At 38.1% G+C, this 23741-nt stretch overlaps 1 protein-coding gene across 3 annotated transcripts in view; it reads left to right on the forward strand.

Moving 5' to 3' along the window:
- rnf220a (ring finger protein 220a) overlaps positions 1-23741 on the forward strand; it is a 180687-nt gene that overhangs the window by 90405 nt on the left and 66541 nt on the right. For 2 of the 3 annotated variants that reach the window (XM_028472205.1, XM_028472206.1), the window contains one exon: positions 3350-3442. The exons of the other annotated variant lie outside the window; for it this stretch is intronic. In XM_028472205.1, coding sequence (XP_028328006.1) covers positions 3376-3442 — 67 coding nt within the window. In that variant the 5' untranslated portion in view covers positions 3350-3375. Of the gene's footprint in view, positions 1-3349; positions 3443-23741 lie in introns of those variants that run through there. 3 annotated transcript variants of the gene reach the window in all.

The following is a 23741-nucleotide window of genomic DNA, read 5'->3' on the forward strand; positions in this document are numbered from 1 at the left end:
ATTGTGGGTAACTCTACCTCTCTCTGTGGCCAAGAGAGGCAAAAACCAATCCTAATTCACTTACTCCACCCTGACATCGGCTTTTCTAATGGTTTTTGAGGGATGAAAATATGGCAACGTGCAATAAGTGTCGACAGGACAGAGGTCTTAACAGCAGGGTTAGGAGATTAAAAAAAGATGTACAGACCCATAGAGAGATTCATTTATCTTGATTTTCTCTCCCCCTCCATACGTTGCTTTCATTTATGGTTGTTTTACAAATTAGGCTCTGCAATGCTTTGTAATTGTGGCAAATAAAAAGGGAAATTTAAAAGAACTCAACAGCAATTACTTAAATAAAAACCCTAAGGAAAGACATATCAAGGAAGGAAAGTCAACCACTTCTGCCTACTAATAGACTAAAATCATTGTACATTGTAATTTCAGCTCATTTTAGCTTTGGCTTAGTGTTAAACACACCAGCCAGGTCTCCTCTGCAATCCACTGCCCCTGTCAAAAAAAAATTGGAACACAAGCACCATGCTGCTGGCCCATGCAGGCCAACGCTCTGGAGGGAAAGACGATCTTCCCACAGCGACCAACCCTCTGCCCTCTCATCTGCCCTTCACACAAACACATACACACACACACTCAAGTACAACGCATTGCCCTCTGCTCTGCCCCTGCACACCCAATGTAATGATGTCTGTTGACCTCTAACACAAAGGCTGCCCTGGCAGATTAGTTTACAAGTGGCCTAGGGACTCTGGGCTTTAAATCCTAACCCCAGTGATTTTCTTGCATTGATTATGAGAATCTATTTTTTTCTGCTTGATCTGCCCATCAATTGTGAATAGCACATGATAGCAGCCTGTCTAGTCAAATGTCCTACTTTTTTAATGAAGGAAATGAGCAATACGTGATTGCAAATGACTTGACAAAAAATATTTTTCACTATAACTTAATGAAGATAATGAAATATAGTTACAAATAATTCGGCTTGGTTAATCTAGTTATTCAGACTGGAATAGTTTCTAAATATTCCAGCGGGATTATTTTTGTCTTCTTTTTGAATAGTATGTTAAGGTTTAATTTATTCAGGAAATCCAGTTTGATCTGGTCTTTGTCAGAGGCGTCTGCTTTAATGTTTCCTTTGATGTTTCATTAACTTCCATGAGGAACAGCTGTCTGAATAAATGAAATCATAACATATTATTCAAAAAGAAAAAAAAAATATTGCTGGAATGATCACGCGGAAGTCAAAGAAACATCAAAGGAAACATCAAAGCTATCAGCTGACGAAGACTGGCTGTTGACAGTCGAAACATGTCAGGAGATCAAAGTGTGATTCCCGAGGAACATTTGTCTGAATAAATGAGACCTTAACATGATATGGAATAGTTTCTACCCCACCCTCCAGTTTGTAAAAGTGAAGTTTTTTAAAATTTCTTATTTTTTTATCAAATTGTCGCTAAAACGCAAGCCTGTGTATCCCAAAACAAATGACTTGGGTTGTATTTCCCACTCTTGCGAACACACATGCATATTCAGATGTCACATTGATAAGTGGAAAGTGAGTAATAGCTGAGCTGTCTGGTAGCCAGCTGCTAGGCCTACTGTTTACATGCCAACTGATTACCCTAATTTCCAAAGGCATGCATGGCAGTTAGGCTGATAAATAGCCCTACCACTTTCTATTTCCTCATTGTCAGTCATTGCAGGCTAGTCAGACTCCTTGACTCATAATACCTTTTTGATTATTCAATAAATAACCCATAATTCGACATTGATTGGAGCCATGAATGAGAGTTAACGCAAAAAGGAGAGGGGAGGAGAAGGTAGTAGAAGAAAAAGATGAAGAAGAGATGATGGGGGTGCAATTGGTTGGGTGGTTGGGGGGATATCGACCAGTGGTGGTCACTTTTTCAATGATTATTGGTTGTTCGGGTCACTGCCTTACAAAAACACACATGCACCCACACACAATTTGTAAAGAGACGCACACATCTGCCTGGATTCTGAAGTGATTAGAATAAGGGTCATTAGTTCAGCCCCATTGCCTATCATCTAAACAAAGATGTTTAAGCTAGAAGAAAAAATATCAGATCTCAAACTTAAATTAGCATCACATTTTTTGATTGCAGACAAGCAACAGTTCAACTGACTGATGGAAAGCACTAGCGTTTGGCATACGGAACTATGACCATGGGCAATTTAGAAAAGGTTGTGTTTTTAGCTAACACATGGATTAAAGTTAAAGAGCTGGTTTGCAGTCATAATCTCAGGAAATCCAAGTCAGTCACAAATAGCTTTTGCATCACATATTAGTGTTGCAGTATTCAGGACTGAATTTAATTCTTATTTCTATTCAGAAATAGCTTTGAACACTTACTTTAGGTCTCTTTAACCTGACACATAAACAGTTCTGTACTTAACAGTGGTTTTTAACTAAATACAAGGACATTAATTCTGCAAGAATTTATTTGAACACATTTGTCAAGGTTTTAGATTTTTGTATCTTGTGCTGAGAAAGAGATGCAGACCAAGTTTTTCTCTGTCAAATGTATTTAGAAGAAAAAAAAACATTAAAGTGAGAATGCTCTTAAACTGTTCAACCTTATCATGGTTTTTAAAATAGACTTTTATGGTCTTGGCCTTGACTCGGTTCCGGCTCCCAAAAGTATTGGTCTTGGTGCATTCTGGTTTTGGGCAAGTCTTGGTCTCGGATAGTGTGGTTTTCAGTTCAACACTACCAAACGAGTGCGCTTGTCTTGACATTAACTACAATACTATACATTATTGCTTCTCTCATAATCACCATGAAATTGGGTTCGTTTTTCACCCTCAAACAATTACCTGCTCCGTTCTTTTTCAGTTGTTGGACATAGCCACCACATCTATTTGGTCACAGTTGTTGGCCTTGGGCCCATTATGTTAACCACCTTGATGAACATTGATTCCTAATCTAATCTGTGCTTCTGGCACTTTGACCTCACTGCTTTAAAACTTTGCCAATATACCCAAAAATTATCAGTGCTGATTTTGGACCGAAGCTCCATCGTGACATAGTTAGCATGGACCGTATTGAAACCTGTCCTCAAATGGATCATTCCCTTTTACCTAAGTAGGATGGATTTTATGGTGCTTGCTTGATCACTATCTGAAACCCACTAATCATTTGCATGTGTGTGCCTATGTGTATGTGTGTATGTGCGTGTATCGTTGTGTAAACCCCACTGCCTTGATGTTGCCATTGAAGTGTCCCTGGCGTTGTACTTATTGGAGTTCCCTGATGTTAGATATTGGAATATTGATCTCAGAGAATGTTTAGCTTTCACTCTTCTCTGGTTTCATTTATGTGCTCACACAGCTGACGCTCACTTCACACAGAAGTACATGTTGCAGATGTGGCAGTACATGAGGGACCTAGATCAAATCAAATGCTCCAATCAATGCAGGGGGGGTGAGTAAAAGATTTAGGTTTCAAAGGTGATTTTACACACACACACACACGCACGCATGCACTCAGCATATCTGATGTAACAGATGTTAATGTTTTGGAGAAAATTTTAATTGTGAATATGTTCAATAATATGATTACCGATCGAAACAATTAACTTTGATGATTATGAATGCTAACTTTTTTTTTTTTTTATTCAAAGACAGCAGTCATATATTACAACAATTAACAACATGCACAAACCCACAACATGTTTCTAGCAAAAGACTGATTTGCTGAACGGATGCCTTCAAAGGAAAAACAGTGAGCAGCAGCAGTTCTCCACATTTCAGAGACATCAGCTACGCAAAGTACGTCTCGTTTTAACAACAGTTGCATTACAGAGCAATGTCGGTTTTCTATTAAATACCTTCTCCCAATTACCCATTATTTCTCCCTATAAAACCACTGCAGACTGCATCGGATGGCTGTTTTATCCCACCATCACCCCATGTCCTTTTGTTTCAGCAAACATGTTTCAACTTAATGCAACTTGGAGAGCAAAGAAGGAAAAGCGAGGGAGAGAGTTTAGAAAAAGAAGGGTGGGGAAAGAAAAGGTAATTTAATGAAGTGAAACGTTTGATGTTGTAAATAAAAAGCAGGCTGGTTGTGGGTGAGAGGCTGGGGCTAATGGACTTTGTTGGATGGTAGGTGTGGAGCTGCTGATCTTTAAAAAGCTTAAATGAAAAAGTGAACTTCTCAGATACGATGCCAAGAAAATCTTGAGCCCACTTTTGGCTGGAACCTTTGCCTCGGGCATTAACAACATTGGTGGGACTTATTATGCAACTTCACCTAGGTTAAAAGATTTTCTGCCCTCTGCATTAACAAAACTGTGCTGGTGTAACCATGTCTAAGATGTACTGGAATGAGATCATCTTGCATTTAATATAGTTATTAATATTTAATTGTGGCAAAGGCTTGAAAATTAATCCAACCGTCATCGGCTACAAACTCTTCACCATCTGTCTTTAACAGTGTATCTTGATTGACCCCTTATCTTTTACCTTTATTTACTGGTTCAGACAATATCATCTAGAGCATGGAGACTAAAGAAAAATCTAAGTAAGTGGAGGGACTAGCGAGTAGCAGCAAAGCAAAGTAGACATCATAAAAAAAAGAAGCGACGGAAGCAATTTTAGGAGTTGAAAGAAAAGAAAAAGGGCAGAAAGCAAAAAGAAAAGAATTGAGAACACACTATTTTGAAGGTTAAACAATGGCAGTGGTCATTATGCTTCACTTTCAATGAGCATGGAGAGCGAAATCACCCCCTCATTTATAATTCATATCCTCAATTACCACTAATAAAGTGGCATGAATGGGGCCAGCCCAGGGAACGGTGCCGGCACAATTACATGTAGTATAGCCTGGCATTAACATTCTCTATTTGAACATTTTTCAGCCTCAATTTCTCTTGGAGTTAATAAGAGGGATGATCCCTCCTTGACTTTTTCATGAAATTGTTGTATGGTCATAATATTCCAATCTATTAGCCTCTCTCCTCTCTAATGTATTCTACCATTTAATAGCCTGACCCGTCTCATACGCGAGATGGCAAGAGAGAGAGAGAGAGGAAGAAAGAGAACATGACATTGATGAGAGAAGTAGGTGGTGTCGTTTTGACCCCACAGGAGGTGAGACAAAGGTCCAATATATCGTTTGGATTGAAGTCTCTCATGAGGCCGTGCCCATCACTTGGAAACCTTTTCTCTAGCAGTGTAGCTATAGGAAATATGTTTTCTTCAAACTGTGCTTTCATTAAGTGTCGCTTCCACAGGAAATATTCTGTAAAGAATTTTAGCTAAATACATCACTTGATGCTTGAACACCTTATTGTTATATGAAACATTGACCTAAAGCTGCTGGAAACAATGTTTTTAATTAAATTGAGACATAGTGTAAGCCTCATAGATCAATAAATGTAAGATAATTTGCTCAAAAATAACATGTAAAAGGTTGAAATTGCTAATTCTTCATACTTAATGTGATTTATTATGTTTCTTTGCCAGACAAGGCGGACAGTGATTCTTGACACCATTTTTGTTCTAGTTTGTTTCCGATATTACTCTTGGGATTCAGCTCTTTCCGTATAAACCCCAAAATGAACATCGGCCATTGTTTTGCCACTACTTTCAGTCTGTGAAAACACCAGAAATATGTTGAGAAGTCCCTTTGGCAGAGTTTATGGGGCAAACAATAAATCAAGGTAAGAATGAAGTAAAAGCACTTTCAAGCATCCCTGTACGAGACTTCACATCCCATCATGCAATGTGCAAAACTTTTCCAACAATATCAATCGGAGAGTGTTTGGAGTGGAGATCAAAACCTTGATTAAACTTTGCAACTCTTCATATATTTTTTTTTGCTGTTTTCTTAAAGCATCTGTGAAATAGTTTTTAAACTTTTAAATGAACTAAACAAAACTTTGAGCTGCAATTACAACCTTTGACATTGTTTTTTGTTTTGTTTTTTCGAGCAAATGATCTTTGATACACTATGTCTTTATCTGGCAAAAAAAAATATATATATATATAATCACCAGCAGCCTAAAATTAGTTTTCATCTTTAGCAAAGGGGCATTGAATGCCAAAGAGATTAGTTCTTCATGGATTTGCATGTGTGGTAAAAGGTCAAGCCTGGGCCCCACTGTCTACCACACATAACTGTAACTATGTAGAAGTTTTCTTTCAATTAGAGTTAAAAAAAAAAAAAATAATAGAGAGAGAGAGAAATACATCACAATCAAAACTCAAACACGCAAAAAACAATTTTCTAGCAGATCTTACATCTACCATCTTTAAATATCTCTGCACAGGCCACAGCAACTCTGTAAATTCAAATGTTAGCAAATCAAAAAGAACCACAGAGTTTAATCTAAACCAGAGGCACATAAAAGCATAAAAGTTGCAGAGCTGAATTCCATCATTATGCATTATTATACCCGGTGGTCGCTGCCTGTGGCAGCGTGGAGCCACGTGCCCATTCTCTAATGGAGCTGTTTACTCCACCTTTTCCTCTCCGGCTTTTCCACGGCCTCCCTCTATCCCTTCTTTATCTTCCCTCATAAAATGGAACAAGAATTCAGCAAACCTGCCTGCCTGTGCTTTATATAAAATAACAAAGAGTTCGGAGCTTGTAAAACAGTAGACGGCCAAACTCATTTATTTATTTTTTTTAGACAACACTGACAAAGACAGTAGAATAGAATTCAATAGAGCAGAACAGAAAAGACATTGTAGAAATGACTTTTAATTGGAGAAAAAAGAAAACTGTCTGAAATAAACCACCCCCACACACACTATTTTATTGTCTTTTACACACACTCGTGCGCACCTTCTCACAGGCGCACATGCTCACACACACAGACCATGTGGCTAGCTGAGAGCCAGCTGTTCCTTTCCACTTCAGATCACTGTGAGCTAACGACTGCTAATCCCCCATAGCTTTTCCCTCAAAGGAACTAAGGCAGCAGCCATGATCTAACTCATATTGAATTCCAATTACCCTCCACTGGGATTTCACAATAAGAGTTCCTCAATCTTAGCACAAATTCCACCTCTACTAACCTCTCACTACCTGTATTTCCTAGACACGTCACAACTAAAAACATTTTTTGAGATACAGCATAAGTTTAGGTGAAATTATTGTCAAGTTGAAGTAAGAAAGAAAGGTTCAAAGTATTACCCGCCTGTATGAAATAGTTGCATCCTTGACTAGACTTGCCCACCCCTTTCTTTTTATCCTCGCAGGTTTGCCCCTGACTGCCAGGCAGGCTTTCTTGTAAAAGAACGACTTCAGTGACTAAAGGCTCAGCAGGAGTGCCTGGCAGCCGCACCACTTTAAAACCTCCTTCACCTCAAACCACACAAACTTTAGCCAAACTATCATACTTCTTTCTAATATTCTTTCTTTCTTTGGGCTCACTTAAGCTCTCAGTTGTAGTTAGAAAGATTGTCTTTAGCTTTTTTAGCAACGACCAATCTTATTTTGATTATAAAAGACAATTGCTCAACATACCGTATGTGTATGAGGTTCACTTTTCACACGAAGTATTGAAGTGTTATGGCTGGGGATCCTGGTAGACTCTGAGGGTGCTTTCACACTGGTTTAGTCTCGGACTCTGTCCGAATGGGTGGAGTACAGGTGATAATTTTATCATCTTGTTTTGACTTGGTTAACTTCTAAGTATAAGTATAAGTCATTTATTTATAAAGCGCTTTTTGCAGATAAAATCACAAAATGCTGTACAGAGCTGTGGTGAAAATACAAGTGCAACATCATAATAGAATAATAAAACATGGGTGTATATACATCATAAGAGCAGCATCATAAATGGATAATAAGAATTTAAAATCCAGTTAACTAAAAGCTTTTCTGAAAAGCGAAGTCTTCAACAGTTTCTTAAAAGAGTCCACACAGTTGAGCTCCCTGAGAGACTGGTGCAGGTTATTCCAGAGTGTGGGGGCCACAGAACATTCTACAATAGAGCAGCAACATGTTGCCATGCTTTTGGTGGTTTTAAAACCCTGTTTTGCGACGTCGCCGGCTTTTCCTGACCACCCACAATGCCATGCGCTCTACGTAATTGGCAATACTTTGAGAGCAGTTGCATTCACGGCGCTCCTAATCACTCTGGGCTTCGATTAGAAATGGTCCGAGACGGGCAGAAATAATCGCTCTAGAATTTGCCTGTTTAATCCGCTCTAGACTTTGTTTGCGTGTTCACACCACCTAAATTAGGCGTACTATCTGACTAAATGAATCCAAAAGCGTTTTAACTGGTATAAGATCCGTTGGTGTGAATGCCCCATGAGTCATATTGCTATATGGTCAAACTGTGTTGAACCAACAAGAAGAGAGTCTAACTTTGTAAAACACTTACGTTATAGAACATTTAGAAATACATAAAACCTTCAAAAAATGTATACTCCAAGTATAAAAATGTGTTTTTAAAAATTAGGTTTATTTTAAGTTTTTGTGTGCGTGTGTGGTCTATATCAGTTATTTCCAATTTATGATTATTATACTTAAAGCAACGTCTTATAAACATCTATTCCTTTATGTGATTGGTGCATGTAAGAAGAAATCTAGTATGATCGCTCCACTTTCGATACTTTCTACACTTTGTTTATGTTGAGCAATGAGTACTAAGAGTAGTTTATTGTTGATTATTTTCATTTCAATTTAACATACGCATATACATTTTTCTTTCTTCCTTCCAAAGTTGTACCACAGAAACTCTTTTGCAACATGTTTTTTTTAAAGCGCAAGGTCTGGCAGCTCAAGTAAGTGACAACTCTTTTCTACAACCAAAAAAGACAGATTGCAAACATTCTCCTTGACAAAACGGACAAATAAAGACATTGATCTCTTCAGCCAGGAGAGGTTAGTTGTTGATGTTTTTCCCACTCAACATTCGCGATAATATATTGTACGATTTACAAGCCTCCCGTCACTGTCCCGCAGTTAAATGGAGCTAAGAAACAAGGTAAAGTGGGAGGTGATTTCAGAACAATCACAGTTATACGGAAAACAGAATAGATTTGCTGCCAGACTTGAGCTCCAATCAGAAAAGATTGAGCCTTTAATGTCAAGGCGAATTGGACATGAGGGTGCTTTGGTTGTTATGACTTCAATGGAATAACACGAGTAGAGAATTGTTGGGTTAATTCTCTTATCGTATGTGTGTGTGTGTGTGTGTGTCAGTGTGTGCTCTGTGGCAATCTATTCTCTCAGACACATTTAATAGGGCTTTGGCTACGTTGACCGAGGGTGTAAATGTGTCATAGTTTATTAGAAATCCCAAAGAAGAGGGCTAACATTAATCACTCGCTCTTGTTTATGAAAGCTATAAATGTTTCACTGAGTGCTTTATTGTAGGCTACCAGATTTGGAGAAGCACAGCGAGTCCTTAGTGTGTGTATTTAGTGCACCACGGAGTCGTGACAGCACCCTAGCCCACGAGTAACCCAGTAACCCTCATTTTCCATCTTGATCTGTCGCTCTCTGGCTTTTTGTCATGTTGTCAGAAAGTATGACATCACCGTGCCCTTTGACCCACATAGTCAGGAGAGTGCTGATTGGATGATTGGCTTATAGAGGACATCCACATTGACTCCAAACTCAATTCTGCTGATGTCAGGAGCTATTACAACTGACGACATGCGCACGCACGCACGCACACGCAGATAGGACAGGATAGGGCTAGGGTGCGTGTGCGTGCATTTGTGTGCACCGTAATGTGTGTGCACGCTTCTGTGTTCAGGGTTATGTCGTTACGTCTGAGGCTCGAACATCTCCCAGCTGAAATACCAGGCGAAATGTCAAAGCCTGCTACAGTGCAATCCCTCAGATCAATAGTTCAATTGGACATAAAGCCATCATTCAAGTCACAGGCTTCTAAAGACTAGATCCTAGTATCTGTTCAAACTGCTCTTACTATCACCAACATGGAGTCAATTTAGGTTCCTGTAGAAACAAGGAATGATGTTTTCTACTCTGTGTAAGTTTCTATTGTGTAGTTTTCAGTTTTGAATGTCAAAAACACTTACATTATTATTGTTTTGTCCATCTTATTGGTTAACATTTTTAGGTAACAACCACCGACTAATATATAGTCTGACCTGCTTGATCCAGGTTCAGGGTCACCGGGGAATATCTCGAGCTCTCAAACGATGCTAGGCGGGGGTACACCCTGGACAGGGCATTAGTCCATTGCACACCACCCAGCTGCTGGGGAGGATTGTTCTGGCGGTTTGGATGAATGAGATGAGAGTCAAGCTTTAGGGTTGCTGGTCAGATGCGGACACAGGGTTTATTCGGTCAAAGGGTTTTGGTCAACAGACCGGTCCTGGATTCGGTGGTAAACAAGCTTTCGGTGTGTGTGCCTCAGTGAATCTGCTGCTGTTCAGTGCTCTCAGGGTTATGTATGTTGCTAATAGCAGTAGCATAACATAGCAGAGCCTCCTCAGGCTGAGACCTTGGTGAATGTTATCAGTGTACGATGGTATCTGGCCTGCTTCGGGTAGTCTGACCAGAACTGACCAGGAGAGATTTCTGTAAATACATATCAACGAAAACTAACATTTTTTTTACAACACAGATAGGCAGGAGAGGGCTCCACAGCCCACCACAGCAAGCTGAACCACATACACACACACACACGATACACACGATACACACACATACCTGTAAATAAGTTCATATATTTTTGTGAACTGTAAAACTTGTAATTGTACATTGTTATGTATTTGTAAAATAATACGGATTTTGCCATCAAAAGCCTGGTCTCAGTGTTGTTTTATAGAAGGAAACCAATGTTCAGATGTTTGAGGTGTCACTAAGGCAAAAAACAATAGCCTCAAAGTCACAGTTCTACTCGACAGCTTTGACAAGCCTGTTTTCTCAGCTTTTTGATCAGAAACTGGCATTTTGTGTGAATTCTACCAATATTCAACTGTTGATTACAGAAGAACGAAACAAGCTCAAAACATTTTTTTTTTTTTTTTTACTGATGAAAGTAGTGTCTATTTTTTCAGAATCTTTAGATTTTAAACAGTCATAATGCAAAATATTCTGTGGGTCTTAAAAGATCAGTCAAAATGCTCTTCAGTGGCTAGCAATGAGGGAAGTATCTGTTCTGAAAATGACTGACAGCCAATGCGTTAATGTCCCTTCATAAAGAATCAATTTTGTTGACAAATGGTCATGTGACTTGAACTTTGTAAAACATTGCATTGTGGGATTTCAAATCATGTAGAGGAATGCAGTTTCTTGAAGAAGTGATTTTACTTTATATATTTACTTTTATAACACCTTTTCTTTCTCGCTTGTCTATGGTGTCCTCCGTGGTGTGACATCACTCCGATTTTCGGCTGTTCTAGGGTCTTTCTGTGGAAAGCCAAAATATTTGCGTCCGTGTTTTGTCCACAACTTTCAATCCATGAAAACACCGGAAATGTCACTTAGTCAGGGTTTTTAGGGTCACACTGGCATCAGTAGTCGTTGCGAAACACTTTTGGAGTGAATACAGCCACAGGATATCTTTAAAAGAATTAAAATGACAATTTTCCCACTAGTTATCATAGAAACTTAATGTCAGTAATAAGCAGCAGCTGTGGCAAATAAAGTTTGTTGTTTAATGCTTCATTTTTAACAGAGCTGTTGTAAAAATGCAATGTTCGCTGTTCAACTGCTAATTGAAAAATGATTTCAAATTATTTATTTTTTAAAATCACCATTATGTTCTAACATCCTGGTTTATCAACCACAGACACTCACTGCAGGAAACTCCAAGGAAATTAATATACTTTATTTTGGAAACTAACACTTTCTCCTTTCTACCATAAATTGAAGCCACCCATCATCGTTCCAAGTGTCCCTTGGTACAAGTCAGTATTTTCAAACATTTTTATTACTGTAAGTCAATAATTACAAATTATAGATGTAAAAAAGTAACGACCCATTAAACAGTGAATATAAAATGATGAACCAGAGTGAAAGGGCATCGTCTCTTTTGATGTTCTGTAATTCTCTAACGGCAGCAGAGCTATTTCTCTCCACCCAAAACTCTGTCCTCGAGCGATTGCTACATCATTTGGATGTCCTTTGGGGCTGTAAGGTAACAATTACATGCCCCAGTTGTCGCTTAGGTGTCAGTTTTACCGCTAGTCTGGATTTCCAGTGAGTCAATGTTCCTCTGAAGCATTCGATGAGCTTCAAAAACTCACTTTAAAGGGAAGTGACTGCTTTACGGCTCCATTTTGAGAAGTCATCTCTCCATTCCACAACAGTTACTGTTCTTTTTTAGCTTTTCCCCCCAATGTCCCACGTCAAAGCATAAAAGTCATAACAATACATCTGAAAAGACAACGGCTCGTTTGCTGCTGCCTTACACATGAAAGCATGAGGAATCATAAATTCAAAGTCCCCCTACCCTTATCCCCACCCACCTTCTCCAAACCTCGTCCTCCTGCTAGTTAAATGTGGAATAATGTCATCTTAATGATTATTTTTTTGCGGTATGCCATAACAGCATAATTCAGAGAGGGCGTAATGATTTTTTATGCGCCTGACATATTGTTTTGCGGGGATTGACATAAAAGCACGGTGACATGTGGCATTTTGGGAAAGGTCAGGCGCTCCATCTCGACCGCCCGTCCATCTTCATAACGTCGCCACTTGTCATATGGAAACTGGCATCACCAATCTTTGTCTCTCCCCTGTCGCTCCCCTGTCCCTCCTCTCTTGTTTTCCCCACTTCTGCCTCCTTTCTCCTCTGCTTCCACTTATTTTCTCCTGTCCTTTCCTTTTTTTTTGTCACTCTGTTTTATCACGTCATGTCTCATGTTTCCTGAGGATGAGTCGCAGCCGTTTTTTTAGTAACTTGTAGAAAATTGTCACTGTAGGGAACGGGGGGAAACAGGATTTCACACAGCGATAGAAAAGAACACACACTTGTGCAACGAGGCCCCGAGGTTGCTGCAGGGGCTTCTGGGACTGCACATCAACACCAGCTGCGAGGATTGCACTGACAGAGAGAAGGGCTAATACTAATGTGATAAATACGTCAGCACTCACTCCAGGCACATTGTGCGCGTCTGTTTTTATTTAATGATTTTTTTGGAAATCTGCTCGAAGCAAAGCCACTTTTTTTGCCAAACGTATGTGTCAACAGCATTTTGTCACATTTATTTTCTCACAAAGACCAGTTTAGTAACGCTGACCCCAACAGCGGTTTCAGCCTTTGAAACAAGCCTCATACGTAAATGTTAAGGCAGATAAACAAAGAGAGATCAAGAATGAGTGATTTTTTTTCTTTATGTAACATTTTAATCTGCAAAGTGGTTCCCATTCTTTTTCGATAAATTATTTTTTTTCACCAATTAGTTTTTGATCATGTTTGTTATACTAGATTATGTCGAATACAGAGTTCCCGGTATTAGTAACAAGTTGTGCCAGGTCAGATATTTTTATACAGCATTTATTGTTGTTATTATGATCATTAACTTGATTTATATTTGACAAGTTATATATTTGTAAAATAATAATGATTTTGCCATCAAAAGCCCGGTCTCAGTGTTGTTTTTGTTGTTTTATTGAAGGAAATCTGATATCAGATATGATATTTTTATACTGCATTTATTATTATTATTATTATTATTATTATTATTATTATTATTATTATTATTATTATTATTATTATTATTAATAATAATAATAATAATTAATAACTAGATTTATATTTGATAAAGTGAAATTATAGAATACTGCTGTTTTATAGTGTGTGTTGTTTTAATTTGTAAAATAGTAATATTTCCAAAATTTAAAAAATAAATGACTTGACACTTCTGGCGACCCCATTTAAATTCCCAGCGACCCCACATGGGGTCCCGATCCCAAGGTTGAAAAATACTGTTATATAATAATACTTAAAACTGCTCGGGAGGATAATATTTTTAATCAAATACATAGTGTAGGCCTCATATCAACAAAATCAAAAATCATTTGTTAAAATTAAAAAAGAACATGAAAAGGTTGAAAACTGCTGCTTGAAATTTTGTTTCGATCTCCACTACTCTTATTAAACTAGATGGAAATGCATTGCATTGTGGGATGTGGAGTCCCATAAATGGATGCAGAGAAATGTTGTCGTTTTTACTTCATACTTACCGTGACTTCTTGTGTTTGCACCCAAAATCTCTGCCGAAGTCACTTCTCAACATATTTCGGGTGTTTTCACCAGGTACGTCACGTCACGTGACCAGGTACGTCACGTCATGTGACCAGGTACGTCACGTCATGTGACCAGGTACGTCACGTTATGTGACGTGTAATTGCGGAAAAAGTGTTTCCATTGCGCTTTAGCGATTCATTTCAATATAAAAAGGCCCTCATGAAAGCTAAAAAGTTTTTAGCAAAATTTGAGTGTTTTTTTCAAAATTCAGGTTTTTCCATTACCAGTTTTTAATGCACTATTTAGATTTTGTGCATTTCCAAGGGTAATGGAAATGCCGCTTATGAGGCCTACATTATGCCTCTATCTGCTAAAAAAATTTACCTTCCCTAGCAACTTTAAACGTAAAAAAAATCACATGTAATTATTGCTCTTTTACCACGCATCATCACCAATGCATTATGTGAAAGTGCATTAATATTGAGTGAAACTACATGAATGTTGTATCTTAATCTTATGACTTTGACAAAACCATCTTTCCTTCTTTTCTTTTAGATGGCAGATGGCTGTGTGAGTCCCATACCTTTTTATTTACGCTTTCAAATACATTTTGTTGTCTATTTCTTTGGTTCTATATCCATAGAATTTTACCCCGACCGATACCTTCACGACGATGATCTGTGTGTTTGGGAAACAGTAAGGCTTTTTCACCACTTTTTTTGGATAACGACACGTTTTCATGATAAAAAAAAACGTGGCAAATACAGGCGTCAGAAAACAGACCCACACACAGAAACGCACACAGATATGTATCGCATGTGGTTGGAGTCGTGGGTGTGTTGGGGTTAACTGGAGAGCTTGTGTGTGTTTGTAGGTCACACTGTGTCATGCGGGGTGAGTGAGGTGTAATTTCTCGGCACTATTACTCAACACTCCAGCCCTGACAGCTTTAATGGTGATGGCCTTATTATAGAGAGAAGTTAACTGTGTGTGCGTGTGTGTGTGTGTGTGTGTGTGTGTGCGTGTGCGTGTGCACGTGCGTGTGTGTGTGTGTTTAGCCATGGCCACATTACAGTGAGTGGGAGATGACTTAATGCAATGGATTTATCTCTAGAAATATTTAATGACACAAGACAGATTGAGACTAGGATGGTCACTGACGTTCATTCTTTGTGTTTTAATGGCTGCCATCATGTGACCGATGAAATAATATTTGTGTAATGGCTTCCATGTGATGCTATTGATGCATAGATCTTGCCATTTTTAAATTATATTACCAATATGCGTGTTCTTTTTGGATTTTGTTATAGTCAACTTATGTCTTATTGATATCTTAACCCTCCTATTATCCTTGGGGTCAATTTGACCCCATTCAATGTTTATCATTCAAAAAATGATTGTTTTTTTTTTGCTTCATATTTCATGACTTTTCCTAATTGGATGGGTAAAATTGATTAGCATAAAATGGTCATGATGATATTTTTTTTACAATTTGCTTCACGCATATTGCACGCATTGGTGTTACTCTGGGGTCAATTTGACCCCAAGCTGAAAACTGACAAAGAACTGATACTTCCTGCACTGTGGAGGACGGGGTATTAAAGATTAAAAATTCAATTTCTTATAAGAGGAAGGGTGGGGGGGGTGTCATTAATGTTGTCAGTAAATTTGAGAAGATTTGGATGAAAACTATTCAAGATCAATATTTTCTAATTTAAAAGTTTGGCCTGATGGTGGCGCTAGAGAACAGGTCATGGTTTCATTATCAAGGGGTTATTTATGTAAATAAACAAAGGGTCTGACTCAAAAACTTGGTTAGCAATTTTCTGAAAATCATTTTCTGGAGGTAAAACGTGTTGGTAATATTTGAGGATAATAAGAGGGTTAAATAGTAAATATATGACATTATTTGTATAAAATCTGTCTTCTTTCCGAATGTTGATCAGAAATCACTCAAGTTATCCGAGTCTGAATAAAGCTGTTAAGGAAGACAGATGGATGCAGTTAGGATGTGTGGTTGTGGTATGTACTTCCAGTAAGAACAAGGTAACGTGAATCTTTAGGCTTGTGGTTAATGTGATGCCGGTCTGATTTACAGTCATACACTTTCACACCTCCCAAGTCTCCGTCTCCCCTCCTTCCTTCCACCGCAATGTTAGCTGAACCCCGCCTCTGTCTCTGGTCTAGTCAGGACTACAGCTCACTTCCTGTAAGCAAACGCTGTTAGGACGAACGGCACCCTTTATTAAAGCCGTTGCAGTAAAGGAAAAGCCTTGTGTTACAGTATGTGTGTGGTTTGAGGAGAGTTAACGGACATGGTTAACCTCTTCCATGTTCTACTGAACTTCAGCTGTGCCAGGCTTGTGTTTGTTTGCATTTACAATGAATAAATCACCTTTTGTTGTGTAACTCTCAATGCTTATTCAGGTAATATTATTAGTTCGTTAGTCATTGGCTTCAAGTTAATTTTTCGTATTGAGTTTAAAATCCTCGTCCTTACTTTCTGTGCGATGCATGGTCAGGCCCCTTAATATATCACTGAGTTGTTGTGCCCCTACACTTCAGGGCACACCCTTCGGTCATCTGGCCAGGGTCTTCTCGTGATCCCAAAAATGCATTTTAAAACCCGGGGTGACCTGGCGTTCCAGGCGGTGGCACCAAGACTCTGGAATAACCTACACCAGTCCCTCCGTGAGCTTGTCTGTGTGGACTTTTAAAAAAAAAAAAAAAAACATCTGAAGACCACGCTTTTCAGAACGGCTTTTGGTTGAATTGCTTTTAATTTGTATTAACCTTTTATGATGTTCCTACTGTTATTTTAAATGATCCTTTTGTGATGTTGCTACTGTTGTTTTAGTTTCATTTTTGCCTGTACAGCACTTTGTGATTTTATCTGTGAAAAGCGCTATAGAAATAAAATGTACTTACTAACTTACTTAGTTAGGGTGATCATACGTCCAGTTTTACCCAGACATGTCCTTTTTCCACATCTTGTACGGACCTTCTGGGCGGATTTTTAAAAACTCATGAAAATGTCCGGGTTTCACAGGAACTAAGGCTGAAAGCATCTCGGGAACATGTTCATTTAAAAGACCGTGACTCCGCTAATATTTGCTCTACCTGAGAAATCCGTCACATTGTGTCATTACATTAAATTTACGCAAGTGTGACAGAATTATTAAAGATACAGGCTTGTTTTGACAAAATCATCAGACACGCAGCAGCAGAGAGAAGCGAAACACTAAAGTCCAAGGTGGATTGAAAGAGACCAAATGCTGGTCGATTTAATGAAAAAATGTTAGCAGGATGACTCTCCTGGATGATAAAACCTCCATGGAGGTTCAGAGAGGGGTTTGAAATCGAAGGAGCCACTGGGAGAAAAAAGAGTTGAATTTCGGGATGAATAAATGTTGTTCTGCTTTTCTGTAGCTATAGTCTGGTAATATGAATTAATATGATAACATTGTTATGCTTTTTATACCTTATTGACAATAACAACTTACTTACCTCAAAATCAAAACATGGTCACCCTAAGTTAGTTCTATAGGGGTTCAATGCAATGACTTTCAAGATAAAGGTACTGGATCAGAGGGTTTTGGTTACATGTATGCATTTTTATTCAGATGTTGTCCAACACTAAATTTCCAATTTCTGATATGAACTGATACCGATATATACTGTACACAGACCTAATTTTAGGTCACATAGTATATTTCTCCATGGAAATAACATGTTAATACTACTTTTAATGTAACTAGTGCAGTGCCCGTAGGAAGTACGTATTGCTATAGAAAAGTGGGAGGGGAAGCAGCTTTTTCATGGATGGCCAAATGAGGTTGTGTTTGAAGGTGGGACGTCATCATTGTAGAGGTAGGACTGATGACATCATCGACTCAGGAGGTGGGGCGTCCAAGCAAATCCGACGTGGCACACCCTTGAACCAAGCAGCAGCCATGTTGAAACTCTCAGGTCAGTCTGATCCTGATCCGCAGATATTTGAGGAACACACACACACACACACACGCACACGCACACACACACACACACACACACACACACACACACACACACACACACACACACACACACAGACATACAGAGATTCCTTGCTTTTATAGAGATATGCCCTACTAGATGTTTTCCGCAAATAAACATCATCTGTGCAAAATAAGACGACTTATTCAACTATAAATTGGAAAAAGTGCTGTATTTGTTTTTATTATGCACATATCAGTTTTCAAATATTGATGCAGACCAATATTACAGTATATTTTATGCCTAATATGAATGTTATTTTGTGATAATATTACCATTCTCTAGTTTAAATTGTTCAAATTTATTCTCCAAACCTACAAAAACAGCTCTCATTCAGTTTGTAACTACTGGTACTTTTACTCATGGAAATGTAAATAAGCTCATGAAAATAAATAATAATTGTTTTGTTTGTTTGGCACTATTCAAGTGTGTCTCGACAGGATTACTGTACTTTCTTATTAGTATGGATAATAGGATCCAATAAATTGCTACTTAAGTAGATGCACATGTGTGCTATTAGTTCATGGAATACAGGATTTGAATGGTACGGTGGAGTTTTTGGGGGTTTTTCGGTAATGTATAGCACATAAAGGTCAGAATTTTTTTTTCTTAATGTCACATGTACAGTTTTATAGCTTCTGTTTTATGTGGCTTAGAAATGTTTTGTATTTTAGAGTACGGTAACCAGGAGAGGAACCCACACAACCAGTTGTGTGTTACAAATGTTAAAATGTTGACAGAATGTTTGCTTGGTTAATAATAATCCATGTATAAAGCATATTTATTGAGAAATAGGCCTTTTTATGTTTGCCGAAAGCTACATCGTTATGTATTGTGCTTTTTTCAATAGGGCATGCGTTTGTGTGTTGTTAGATGAAGCAAACATAACCGATCTTCTTGCTGCCTCACATTTGCTTTGTAGTGGAAATGAGATCATTGCTGTGTGGTGAGTTTACACTGCTCAAATATGTTAATATGAAAGCATGAGTCTGACTGGGTTTGTAATTATTACCAGTCAGCATTTTATTCTCATCCTTTCATTTATAACTGTGGTAATGTACTAAGCACTGTCAACAAATAAACACTGGATCAATAATTATATATATTTATTTTTAAAAAAATACATTAAATAATAATAATAATAATAATAATATAATTTCAGGCCTATTTACCATTCCTTTGCGTGTATAGCTACCCATTGTTGTTGAAGCAGTTTGGCTTATTCAAAGATTACCCACCTTTGATGTTCAATGAATTACATGCTTTAGTGAGGAGGACTCACCCTTTTTAATCTCTCACCCGGCACCACATTTTACAATTTCCTACTTTTTTTTTTATTACGTTAATACTTAAAGGGCAATGTTTCCTTGACCATGTTACCATCATGTCATGTGATCACAGAGCTCTGGGTCCATATCAACCCTCCTGCCCCTCTGTCCTCTAATCTTGTTTGTCAGAGCTAAATGAGCTGCCCCATCGAGGTGTGTTAGCCACTAATGAATTTATTGCTTGATAAGAAGGGGGCCTGTGCAGCTACAACTTACTGCAGTCATAAAATACTCAGGGAAAAAAAATGTAATTAACCTTTACTAGCTGTGTGTGTACTTGATGGTGCTGCTTGATGTGGTGATTGTGTGTCAGTGGGGGGGGGGGGGGTGCTTACTGAGTGGGCTTTTAATTGTGCTTGTTTGCATTTTTGCACCACTGTTTGTGCAAGTTAGCCCACTCTGTATTTGGGAATCTGCACACTTGGGTTAGTATCTTTTTTTTTTTTTTTTTTAATTTGCATTCATTGCATGATGACGGTCCCCATTGCTAACAAAGCAGCTATCCATTAATCGTTAATCACCCTCTATGAGATTAGTGCATCACTCGATTGACTCCAGACTTACTGGAGACAATAAATACATATAGTCAATAAAAAACAGTCGTAGTCATAGTATTTTGACTAAAATGCTTTGTTTTAGTCAAAATTTAGTCAAAATTACTATTTCCAGTGTAGTCTCGTTTTAGTCAAACTAGTAGTCAACTAAAATCTGAAAATAATTTAGTTGACTAACTAAATGTGTCACAGATATAGTCAACTAAAATATAAAGTATAGGAGTTTTTTAAAGATTAAATTACCATGTATCAATCTGATATTGGTACAGACAAACACAGACAGATTTGATCTGTGATCAATGAGTTCTGATTGGATTTTTTCCCCATGTGACGAAATCATAGTTTAGTTTTATTAGTTGGTGAAATTATCAACATATTTTTATATCGTAAAAAAATGTAGTCGATGAATACTATGATGACAATTTTTCGTCAACAAAATGAACACAAAGTTAAAAGGAGAAAAAATACATCAACAAAAAGTTATGAAAATAGGTTAAAATATGGCAAGTTTGGTATGGTTGCAGGCTAAATTGTAAAAATAAGAAAAAATGCCCTCAGATTGATCAAAAAAATCTCCTTGAAGGCCTCTGATGACCCCCTCTCAGTGTCTTGAGACCCCAAATAGGCTCCCTACCCAAAGGTTGAGAACCTCTGCTCTAACAAACTGGTTGGGGTTATGGCACACAGCAGGCAACAGTGAACAAATGAGAGGAGAGATGCCCTTATTGTGATAGAGTGATAACAACCCTATTGTTTGCATCCTGGTATAGACTCACATGCACCCACATGGGCTGATTGTCTTATTGTTTTTAACACCATGGTACAGTCAGAACCACAAGCAGCTGGATGGGTGTGAGGCAGAGGTTGGTACGAGGATGGAGAGAGGACGAGGAGCCGGAATAAAGGGAATGTAAAGAAGAAGAGAAGGGGGGATAATAAAGAGGGAAGTGTACATCATTGGGAAATGGAAACAATGGGAGGGAAAAGGTAACAATGAATGTTCTGTAAGAATGACGGCAGACACATTAGCGTTTGCTTTCACCATCCTCAACATTTAGATAGACTAAAGGAATGGAATGTTTGATTGTGCAACTCAGGGACTTGTTTTTTAAGAAAAAACTGCCTTAAGTCAGGGTTTCTAAACCTTGGGGTCGAGACCCCATTTGATGTTTTGGAGTCGCCAGATGCCCTTTAGAAACTAAGAATAATTGTTGAACAAATTGAACCAATTTTTGCTTATTTTTACCCTTTTTCTGCAAATCCTCCAAACTTGCCATATTTTAACCGATTTTTTGTTACTTTTTCTTGCCATTTTTGTTCCTATTAATGGATTTTTGCTACATTACTCCCATTTGTGTCACTTCTCCATCAAATTTCAATGCCTTTTCTGCACATTTTTCCACTTGCAAGACATTTCCGGCACCTATAAACCGTTTCCACCACTTTTTATTTACCTAATGTCACGTACGTTGACCCATTATCGTCACTTTCAACCCCTTTTAACCATATTTCATGCTTATTTTTGCCAATTTAACCACATTCACAATGTGTCATGCTCATTCTTTGCCATTTTAAAGTAATTGTTCCAACTTTTAAGCCAATATTGACACTTTGAACCCTTTTTTACCACTGCCTTAGATAACTGCGGCATCACTAAGTGTGACAGATAAACAGATGATATCACCATAACCCTAACCATAATCGAAACCCCGAATAAAGTATTTGTAATAAGATGCAATCTCACAAAATAACTTCCAATTGAAACATATTGAGTTTGAAAATCGTGTCTCGCAGCAGGAAAAACATATAGGAATCATGCACGAAAAGTGAAACATCACATTTCCCCGTGAGATCACATTGTTTCTAACATGGGTGAATATCTCCAACATGGAGACAACCCAATCCAACTCTAAGAAGAGCTAGAATACTTTATAATACTTTTATGTTGTAACTACAGAAAGAAAAACCATCTTATTTAACGCTTCACTGCTAATACAAAAAAAACATGTAATTCAACCAAACTGTTCTGGAGGTGAAAACATTATGAAACAGCCTCTAGGGGTGGGAACCTCTGGGTACCTCACGGTACGATACGATACGCAATGCAAAGCTCACGATAACGATTATCTCACGATATGGATATATTGGTCAGAAATCAATCTACGATCATCTATGACATATAACATGAAAAGAAAAAAGATTAAGTGAAAAAATTAAATTTTCATTTTTTTGTCTCTGAAAGACAATAAATTGAAAAAGTGTCCTATGAACAGTGACACTATTTTAGTGCAACATTTCTGTAAATAAGTTTCAACATACCAATGTAAACGAATAAGTATCTCCAATAGTGCTTTCTGTAAACAAAAAATAGGGTCTTTCTTACCAGTGACACCAGTATAGTGAAATATTCCAGTAAACTATATATTGGTTCCTTCAACAAACAGTGACAACATTTCTGTGAAGACCTGCCTGCACATTTTAGTGAAAAAGCAGAAAAGGTTTAAAAAAATAAATAAATAAATGCATTTTTTTTTTTTTTTAAATCGATACTTAGCGCGACCATATCGATAATCGATCGCGCGGAAAAACATTGCGATGTGTCGCCGTATCGAGATATTGTCACACTCGTACTCATGACTCAGTAGGTCATGCCTGCCAAGCTGAATACTTTCACACCAGGATCTGTGAAATCAGTGTTTGCAACATTTAGAGCTTCAAAGAACCATTTATCACATGAAGAATAAAATCACTAGATCAAATAGTGAAATTGCCATTAATCTCTTGGCTAAAAACCTGCTTTGATACGTCTTTCCCTCTCTCCCTCACACACACACACACACCAACCTCCCTATTATCCTCCATTTATCACATCTGTAGCCACACTCTGGCCCTGCCCATGTTACTGTACCCTGTCACACTGCTGGCTAAACAAACTGCTCCTTGATGTACGAGGGCCTACACGACCATAAAAGTATTCACTTTTAACTAGCGCGCTACTAGCTTGCAGTGGCCAGACATCACCTTTACTGTATGTGTGAACAGCATATGAAAACTGCCTGTGAGGAATTAACCCCCCGGGTGCTGCTTCATAACTCACTCTACTTTTCTCTTTCATGCCTTCACTCTTTCTTTCTCTCTTTCTTTCTCTCTCCTCCCAATCCATCTATCTTTATTCTGCAACTCAGGCATTAGTCCTGTATCTATTACCAATTAGAGTGTGTATGTGTCTTTGACAATAGAGGAAATGGTTCAGTACTGGTGGAGGATAAGGAATAAGAAGAGTTGCCTTTTCAGTTGTGGTGGACGACAGACGATTTCCTATCGGGGAATAATTTAATGCAGGAAATATGTGTTGTTTCCTTTCTTCACCAAAAGAAAACTTCCACATTTAATGCATTTTTTTCTACATTGCTCCCATTTCTGCCACTTTTCCATCAAATTTAAATGCCTTTTATACACATTTTTCCACTTTCAAGACATTTTCAGCACTTGAAAACCATTTCCACCACTTTTCCCACCTAATGCCGCATATGTTGGCCCTTTATTGTCCCTTTCAACCCCTTTATGCTTATTTCTGCCAATTTAACCACATTCATGATTTGTCATGCTCATTATTTGCCATTTTAAACTAATTGTTGCAATTTTTCTGCCACTTTTAAGCCAATATTGAC

Source organism: Gouania willdenowi, chromosome 17 (assembly GCF_900634775.1).
Source record: "Gouania willdenowi chromosome 17, fGouWil2.1, whole genome shotgun sequence".
Classification (NCBI taxonomy): Eukaryota; Metazoa; Chordata; class Actinopteri; order Blenniiformes; family Gobiesocidae; genus Gouania; species Gouania willdenowi.